The sequence below is a fragment of the Palaemon carinicauda genome, chromosome 18 (assembly GCF_036898095.1).
Source record: "Palaemon carinicauda isolate YSFRI2023 chromosome 18, ASM3689809v2, whole genome shotgun sequence".
NCBI classification, from domain to species: domain Eukaryota; kingdom Metazoa; phylum Arthropoda; class Malacostraca; order Decapoda; family Palaemonidae; genus Palaemon; species Palaemon carinicauda.
In genome coordinates, this window is record NC_090742.1 from 66759794 (window position 1) to 66769246 (window position 9453).

Here is a 9453-nt window from a genome sequence, read left to right on the forward strand (position 1 = left end):
CTAATGCAGAAAATCTTACAAATTAGTATTTTAGGGATCGAACTCTTTGATGCCCAATAGTTCACAATTATGCTATGAATGCATGAACCCTAGTTTCAAAGTAAACAGAAAAAGTTGACTGGAAACCACACAGAGTCACCACACTTATCAGCATCAATAACAGATGTGATAAACCTTGCTGGCTGTTATGGATAAGATAGTCTTCAAATCCTGTTCACAGACAACATAATGATGATGTCAATGATAATAATTACAGAAGTTCAATATCAAAATCCATTATTGCTATACTCACCTGGGGTTCATACAGCTCCCTACACAAACTGTTTATGTCTATCATAAAATTAAAGTTTCTGTTTCCCCTCACTTCAATAGTCTTACCCCTTAACATTGAAGTGAACCTATATGACAGCATATGACAGTTAATCTCTCCTTAGTTACACCATTTTAGTCTACAAAGTAGAAACATATTCGACAACCTTTTGACATCACTAAACAGAAGGGAGGTGGGGAGGAATGTTATGAAACTCGGACAAGTAAATAAATAACTAATTTATTATCAAAATCCCGCTTTTTTTTTCTATAATCCTCACCTGAGGTTCACATGACTGGCTTCCACACTTTGAAGGAGTGAGTGAATGAGTGAAAGAAATTAATCAGACTCAGTACCCTGCCCTAAATACATACACCAACCAACTAACCGAGACTCACTTCCAATTACAAGAAGTCTAACTTAGAAATATGTTATTTATTAGGGGTAATCCTTCTTTCAGAATACTTCTATTCTAAAATTTTGCACATTTTAATGATAGAAGTCCTTGGTCCAGAATATCGTCTTTTTTTTTTTTTAGTGATGGAAGTCCTTGATCCAGAGGAACGAGCCAAAGTCACTACCATTGGCTGGGTGTTTTGGATAGTAGGAATGTGTGCAACTTCTTTAATTGCCTGGATCATTCCTCACTGGGAGTACCTGGCATTCTCATCTCTCATCGCACCTGCCTTTGGTTTTCTATACTGGAAGTAAGTCCTTCAAATTCAAGTAATTTACAATAGCCTAAACACTACTGCACTGTACTGTAGTTTTTCTAGTAAATTCTTTTGTTGTAGGAAGGAGAATGAAGTTTAAAAGTTTAAGAAAATATGATGCATCTCCCTTATCGAGATCTGGATTTTTCCGGGTACATTAACCTGACCTTATGCCATTACTTTATTTTGGCGATTTTAATTCTAGAAATAACCTAACACCTATACAAATAGTGAACATCAATGAAAAATCTAATTACTTCAAAACACAGTTCTCTAAATCAAGAGTTATGAAACAATAGACAAGAAACTTTACAAAACTAGTGTATAATTGGGAGTTTACAGCACATAAGATTTTAGTAACTTTCAAGCAAAATTTATTTCTTTTTAACAATCCTCCCCTTCAATAAAAAACAGGCAAATATAAGAAACTTGGATAAGAATACTGTATGGCATATTAGAATTTACATATCATCTATATTCAATCAATACACTATGTAATTTCCAGTACACTTATAATAACCTATATTTATAACTTTTATATCTTTCATCTTCATCGTTAGCCACCTTCCGGAATCTCCTAGATGGCTTCTCTCCAAAGGCAGACTTGACGACTGCGTAAAAATGATGAAGAAGGTAAAGATACTGAATAGAGCATTTTCCTATTATTCTTGTACAGTACTGTATTGACATGCAACCAAAACTTACTGGAATTTCTAGATATATCAAGAAGATTGACCCTCTTTGTCTATTGCTTGGTTTATTCAACTGCCTGTTCACGTAGCTATCTTATTCAAAGGTATTCCTACATTTATTTACTTCCTTGTCTAATGATTCTTTATCTCTCAAGGAATTCATATTCATAACCTATTCATCATCGTCATATTTTCCTTCAAAGATAACCTAATTGATAATTTTTCACATCCCTGTTCCAATAATACTGGAAACAGATAAGTGAAAGCAACGGGAAAAAAGATGTATCTTGTGAGGAACTCGAGAAACTCCTTGTCGACCTGAATAGCCAGAATGAGAAGGCAGTGTCCTTCTTGAAGGTGTTCCGTTACTCAAAATTGACACTGAGAAGCATCATGATCTGCATCCTGTCGTAAGAAATACTTTTAATATATTCTGATCCTTATCATGCTATATGGTATGCTTTAAGTTCCTTTCCTCACCAGCGTTAATCATGAACTATTTTCCATATTCTCGCTTCCAGTCCCTGCCTCTACTTAATATACGGGATGACGATGTTTGGCATCAATGTCTTACCAGATAACCAGTTCCTAAGCCACTTCATTCTCTCAGCATCTGAACTCCCTAGTAATGGTTTGGGTTTACTACTTCTTCATTACACTGGCCGAAGGATGACTTGCTATACCACAATTTCTGCAACTGCCCTTTGTTGTGTGGTTTCCCTCTTCGCCACTCACAGTATGTACTGTACAGTATGCAAAAATATTGTATTTTTCTCATAGCCTTTAATTTTGAGATTCTTCTGATCATCCAAATAACAATATTACCACAAACATTCATTATTTATCCAAAAAGGTACACAAATCCTTCATAGTAAGCATGCTAACATATTTTGACGACTCTTAAATGCTAATTTTTTATCATCTAAATAGTTTTTTACATTAGAATTCATTATTTGTAATGCTACATGCTAGCTTTGATCTGAGAAAAAAATAAACAATATTTTCTAATCTTTTTCGTGAAAGTAGATTGAAACTGGGGAGTTTGTAATCTAACAAACACAAATACCCAGTGGCAAACTTTGAATTCTAAAATTTGTGTACAGCTATTAACTGTATTGTCTTTTGTTTTAGCTGTGTGTGCAGTTTATTTAAATTCAGGATACAGTATTTCAAACAAACATGACTTTTGTGTTTAGGAAATTTTACCTTTACACTGTGAAAAGAAATGCGAAAACAACATAAGATTTCTAGAATGCTAAAATCTAAACTATTTCCAGATCAGTGGTTTATGATGATAACATTGGCTCTAATAAAGTTCTTCATCACAACCAGTCTCCTTGTGATGTATGTCATCACCGCTGAAATATTCCCAACGCCTATCAGATCATCTGGGTTAGGCATAATGGGCGTGACAGGACTGGTGGCAATGTCAGTAGCTCCATATGTCTTAAATGTAAGATATCATATTTCCCTTTGGCTTTTCTGAATTTTATATACTATTGCAAGACAAATATATCTAAAATTCATATGCCAAATAATACTGAAACAGTATTTCGTTATTAATTTCACTGATATATGCATTTTCATATACTCATACACCACAAATTTTTAAAAGTAATTTGTATTTTTTCTAACTAAACAAACCTGAGCCCTTTAATATGAGTATGATTTCAGCAAAGCTGAAAACTCAGCTGTTAAAATTCATAACAAGGCGTAGATATTTAATGGAGGGAAACGGGTGGAAGCCCCATCCCCTTATTGGCTCACTGAGTAGCCACTCTGAAACGTCACCTAGGACTTGCGGGGCGGATGAGACAGGAAGTATAACATAAAAGACTTAGGTTTGTATAGTTAGGAAAAAACAAACTTTTAAAAATTTGTGATTTGTTCATACATGAATACTGTACAAACATTCGCCCTTTAATTGGAGACTCATCCTTATGGAAGAGGAAGCTACAAGTAACAAACTGTTGGTTTAAAATTCCTATATGTCAGAACACTCTGAGGAGCATGAAGGTTAACTCCAATTCCCCTTTCTATGACCTGAAATCTTCAGTTGATAAGCTCTTGTCCTATGATGGAGCTAGGCATGCTACTGCTTTCCGGACTTGAGCCACTGGCAGGTTATTCTTATAGGCTAATGTCACACCCACTCCTCTGACTTCGTGAGTGCATGCCTATGCAGGTTTTTTCTGGCTCCTCTGGTGTCTGGTTTTATGATCTATCTATCATTTCACAAAGCCAGAAGAAGATGGTGATAATCCATAATGCTCTCCAACTTGTTTTGTTGAAGCCAGGGTAAGTAAGAAGACTGTCTTAAGTGTTAAATCTTTGTCGCATATCTGCTTTAAAAGTTCGTAAGGGGCCCTCTTCAAAGATCTGACTCATGTGATGTTCCACATGTGTGGCTTCAGTTCTCTTAGAGAAAGAGAGAGAAAGAGAGAGAGAGAGAGAGAGAGAGAGAGAGAGAGAGAGAGAGAGAGAGAGAGAGAGAGAGAGAGAGAGAGAGATCAGTTTTGGAGAGATAAGAATGCTAGTGCGCAGTGAGGTAGGTCAGGTAGTTGTATACACAAAGAAAAGTGTTATACAGTAGGTGTGAAAAAGTAGGACATAAAAGTAATGACTGTAGATGAGCATTAAGTGCATGTTTTCGGTCTGGTGAGATAAAGCATCGCGTTATCAAGTGTAAGAAAGAGAAAGTGGTTAAGTGCTATTGGTTTAGTATGACTGGGTATATAGCAAGTGGATATCGGAGTAATCGTACAAATGTTATTTGCAGCAATTGTGGTATTCTAGTGTGTCCCTTGCAATAAGGTCTTTCCTTACAGACCTAGAGATTTTCTTTGTTCCTGTTCTAGCCTTGGGTGATGAAGGGAGTGCTTTTACCTCTACAGTGCAAACATGGACACATTAGAAAGACCTGCAGACTGAAGTGCACTTGAAGTATACCTGAAACCTTACGAAGCTGAAGTTCTCTGATGAGCTTGAGGGGGCCTATTCCTCGAGGAGTATCAGAAAGAATGAGTTCTGGAGAAACTTGCCCAAGGTGTCTTAGGTGAGTGACTTTTAAGACTGGCCTCCATATCTGGTGATCTTTTGAAAGGAGATCAATCTTGTGAGGAGTAATTAAAGGTAGCCTTTTTTCAATGAATTCCGTGTGAAGAGTCCTCCACTGAAGTTCGACCACTGAAAGGTGAGGTTTCTGGAAGAGGGGATGATCATACTGTACAGACATGTTTAGTAAGCGATAAGGGTGCACAAACATGCGTGCAGATGTGAGTGAGCGAAAGGGCGAACAGAAGAGTACTGTACACATTTTCTGGAAAATAATCACTCACAGAAGAGTGTATGTGAAGAGGTGATCATTCTTTAATAGAGGAACGATTGTTGACAGGTGAGCTTGCCCTACCCTAAGGTTAAATTAGTGTTTTTTTTTTTACTTCTCCATGACGAGGGATTTGAAGATTCAAAAGCAAAGTACCAGAAGTAGAAAGGAGAGGTACAACAGATTTCCTAGCCTTCAAGGAAAACCTCGAAGAAGAAGAATCTTGATTGAACTACTGTACTTTTTCCTATTCTTGCTGTACTCCAGCCACTGTAAGGTGTCACTGTCCTTGGACAGTCACACCTTACACTCCTAACAAGGTGATGATCACGCAGTAATGACCCTTACAAGAAGGGCACAGAGAATGGGTATTCACTAAAGTTCTGCTCATAAAGGTCCACACTTACGGCAGGAAATCCCTGGGCAGGACTGCATGCCAGCATGTGGTTTCTTAATTCGCCGATCACACAACAATCTGTAAGTGCTTTCCCTGTGCAGACATGCCAACCAATTGAGTAGGTATTAAACTAATATGCATTAAAGACTTATCACAATCTAGATAAGGAGTTACAAGCCTCAACTAAACACTTTGACAGAAAAACTGAAGAAAGGGAAACTCCTTGTGTTCTACCTACCATCAAATGCTAGATTGTCTCATTACTTTACAGGGGCCATGTATCTTTTGAAAAGAAAGTACATGGAAAATTTTTTTTTGCAAATTTTTGGGGGTAAACGTTGATAAAATGAGCTACTGGAGAAGAAGCAATATGAACACCAAGGGAGGTTCATAGAAACAAAAGAAAGTGTAAGCAATCCAAGTATGTTAACATCAAGAGTGCTAACTACTTGGCGGCTGAAGTCAAAGTGACTAGTCTGAATTGGCTTCCCCGACTACATGCCAGTAACTATCTACACCTCGTTATAAATTTTAACAGCTGAGTTTCCAGCTTCATTGAAATCATACTCCTATTAAAGGGCAAAAGGATGTATTTATGTACTGTAGTACCAAATAAATATTAAGGCTGGAAAAAGTGATAGCATGAAAATCTATTGGCAATTCTCACAAAAGTACATAATTTCTCCATACATTGAACTTCTAGATCAATTATTAACCTATGGAGATATAATTTAGACTTCATCTAAATTTGGCCCTACTTTCAATGAAGGTTTTTCTGTATACTTTTCATTTCCAAGGTTAATCACGCTATATTTCACAATAATCTAGTGAACTATTTTTCTGTATACTTTTAATTTCCAAGGTTAATCAAGCTCTGTTTTACAGTACTCTAGTGAACTATTTTTCTCTATACTTTTCATTTCCAAGGTTAATCACGCTATATTTCACAGTAATCTAGTGAACTATTTTTCTGTATACTTTTAATTTCCAAGGTTAATCAAGCTCTATTTCGCAGTACTCTAGTGAACTATTTTTCTCTATACTTTTCATTTTCAAGGCTAATCACGCTATATTTCACAGTAATCTAGTGAGCTATTTTTCTGTATACTTTTAATTTCTAAGGTTAATCAAGCTCTGTTTTACAGTACTCTAGTGAACTATTTTTCTCTATACTTTTCATTTCCAAGGTTAATCACGCTATATTTCACAGTAATCTAGTGAACTATTTTTCTGTATACTTTTAATTTCCAAAATTAATCAAGCTCTATTTCGCAGTACTCTAGTGAACTATTTTTCTCTATACTTTTCATTTTAAAGGTTAATCACGCTCTATTTCACAGTACTCTAGTGAACTAATAGCATACTTCTGGGTTGCAGGGTGGATGAGGCCCTACTTTCCCAGTTTGATTGAACTAATTTATTTATACTTTTTATTTCCAGGCTAAATTAAGCCCTAATTTCCAGCACTATTGGTTGAGATAATGAATACTCATATACAGTACTCCTTTTTTTTTCTTTTTACAGAATTGGGTAAACTTATGTCTACAGGTCCTCAACTTACAAGCATTCAGAGATACAAACACAAATCCAACCGAAATCATATATCTCAGATATTGTATCAAAAGCTAGTATACTGTAATAAGATAAAGAAATATTGTAATAAAACAATATTATATCATTTATTACAGTAGGTAAAATTATATTTGCAATGACATAATATTTATTCCCTATGAAACGATACTATTTGACTTTTGTTTCTCTGAATTGTAGGCCTGGGAGTAAGGTTAGGCCTACCCTAGGACAAAATGTACAAAATTTGACTAATAAACAGCTTCTTGGAATTTACCGTTTGTAAGTTGAGGACCTTCTGTATAGGCTTTAAGCTAAATGAAGCTCTGCTTCAGTACAGTATTAGTCGAGCTAATCAAAACATACTCTGTCTTCTAGGCTGGGATGGGTCCTACTTTCCAGTACTGGATTATGTTGGGTCTCTTGGGTATGAGCTTCTTGACATCACTTGCATTGCCAGAAACTCTAGGACTCCCTCTGCCCCAAACATTCCAAGAAGCTGAAGATATAGGTAGGGGACGTCCACTCACTACCTGGATCCATCACTGGAATCAAAACAAGTACCCTGCAACGAAGAAGCACTCAAAGGAAGATCTGGCAATCAGTGCTGAGGAAATGAAGAAACTTGAAGCCATGAGTTGAGTGCCAGCTTCTGATGAGGTCCCGAACCAAAAATAAGAAAATACGGCTTTTTTAAGTCTTAAAAATATTTATCTACCTGTATTATTGATGATAATTGCCCAAATGCCATTGCACTTCATCTGATCTTACTTTGCTGTGAAGACTTGATAACCATAGTTTTTGTGATGCTTGTATATAGAAACACATTCAAGTCGTTACCACGTGGTTATCTCTTTGATATGCGGCCAAAATAACACTTTGAACAAAACTAACAGTGCTGGCAAAAAGGGACGATACATAATACAGAATGTGTCCAAAGTACATAAGAGAAAGTTCGTTCTGCATCATGAATTTGTCATCTTATGTTTTTTTCTTTAACTTGTAAAAAAAGAGTGAATTAATTCTTTAAGGATTAGAACATCCCAAAATACAAATTTAATGTCCTCATAAAATGTCACATTATTCCAAGCCAAATGCTGTTACTGTACATCCATTTCAAAACCATATATTTTTACATTTTACTTCCTTATTGATTATTTTATCATTTTATCCATCATCTAATGCTACCATTCCATATCATGCAGCATAACTTTAATTTGTTTTAGGTCCTAATTAAAATTATGAAGCAGTCATTATAGTAGCCATAGTACAATTTCTCCTTGCTGTATTTGTTTCTATTTCAAACTGATATTTTACTTTGAAAGTCTTATATTTACTATTTTGGGGAGGAAACTTATTACCCTGAATTACATTGGATTATGTTTTAAAAGATAATCAAAGTAAGATAACTAGTCATTAGAAGGCTATAAATTTATGTGCATTAACTTTCCAACTTACTGACAATTTCTAATATTTCTATCATGTCGTGAGGAAAAAAACACATTTACTTCATTGTTGACTTTTTTAATGGAAGTAAAAATCATTGAAACATATAAGTAATTGTTTCTTTTTATCCCAGGCATGTGTCATTTACACTGTAATATTCATTTTTACCCAATGCCTATGTACCAATCGGGATGCAGTGATTGTTTTTTGTATAGATATTTTTTCAAAGGTAATAGCATTTTTTATTTTGGAAGAAGACTGATAGCAACACAGCCTTCTCATCTATGGCAATTAATACTGATGTTATAATGTCCATTTCCAGATAATGCCCAAGTTGCATATCATACCCATCGATTGTTTTTGTATGGATTTTTCTTAATGACAAAGATACTTTTTGTTGGGGGATGCTATAAATAGGCAGGAAGTTGTACTTTACATTTATAATGACAGCATAATTCATTTTGGTAACCAATCAATAGTTTCTGTGTTGGATGGTGCAAGCATTTACAGAGCTTTAGTTCCTTGCAATACCAACTTCCCACAGGCAAAAGAAAGATTGGAACTCAGTATTTTGTGTGGTTGTGGTGGCCAATGTGGTAAGGTCCTTGACTGGTGATCGCCAGACTGGGGTTCGAGTCCCACTCAAACTCGTTAGTTTCTTTGGTCGCTGCAACCTCACCATCTTTGTAAGCTAAGGATGGAGGAGGGGGGTTTGGGGGAGCTTATAGGTCTATCTGCTGAGTCATCAGCAGCCATTGGTTGGCCCTCCTTGGTCATAGCTTGGGTGGAGAGGGGGTTTGGGCACTGATCATATGTATATATGGTCAGTCTCTAGGGAATTGTTCTGCTTGATAGGGCAATGTCACTGTCCCTTGCCTCTGCCAATCATGAGCGGCCTTCAAACCTGTAAGCCTTTAAACAGAATCACAGGAATTACAAGATAAGAAACGGAATTTTAATAATAGATTTGATATTTCTATACCCACCTGATGTTTGTGTTG

The 9453-nt window shown here is 36.0% G+C and overlaps 1 protein-coding gene across 2 annotated transcripts in view; it reads left to right on the forward strand.

The window, feature by feature from the left end:
* LOC137657104 (organic cation transporter 1-like) overlaps positions 1 to 8565 on the forward strand; it is a 58531-nt gene extending 49966 nt beyond the window's left edge. For both annotated transcript variants that reach the window (XM_068391466.1, XM_068391468.1), the window contains exons 7-12: positions 849 to 1017; positions 1584 to 1656; positions 1971 to 2125; positions 2237 to 2451; positions 2993 to 3168; positions 7385 to 8565. In XM_068391466.1, coding sequence (XP_068247567.1) covers positions 849 to 1017; positions 1584 to 1656; positions 1971 to 2125; positions 2237 to 2451; positions 2993 to 3168; positions 7385 to 7648 — 1052 coding nt within the window. In that variant the 3' untranslated portion in view covers positions 7649 to 8565. The remainder of the gene's footprint in view (positions 1 to 848; positions 1018 to 1583; positions 1657 to 1970; positions 2126 to 2236; positions 2452 to 2992; positions 3169 to 7384) is intronic.
* The last annotated feature ends 888 nt before the right edge of the window (positions 8566 to 9453 follow it).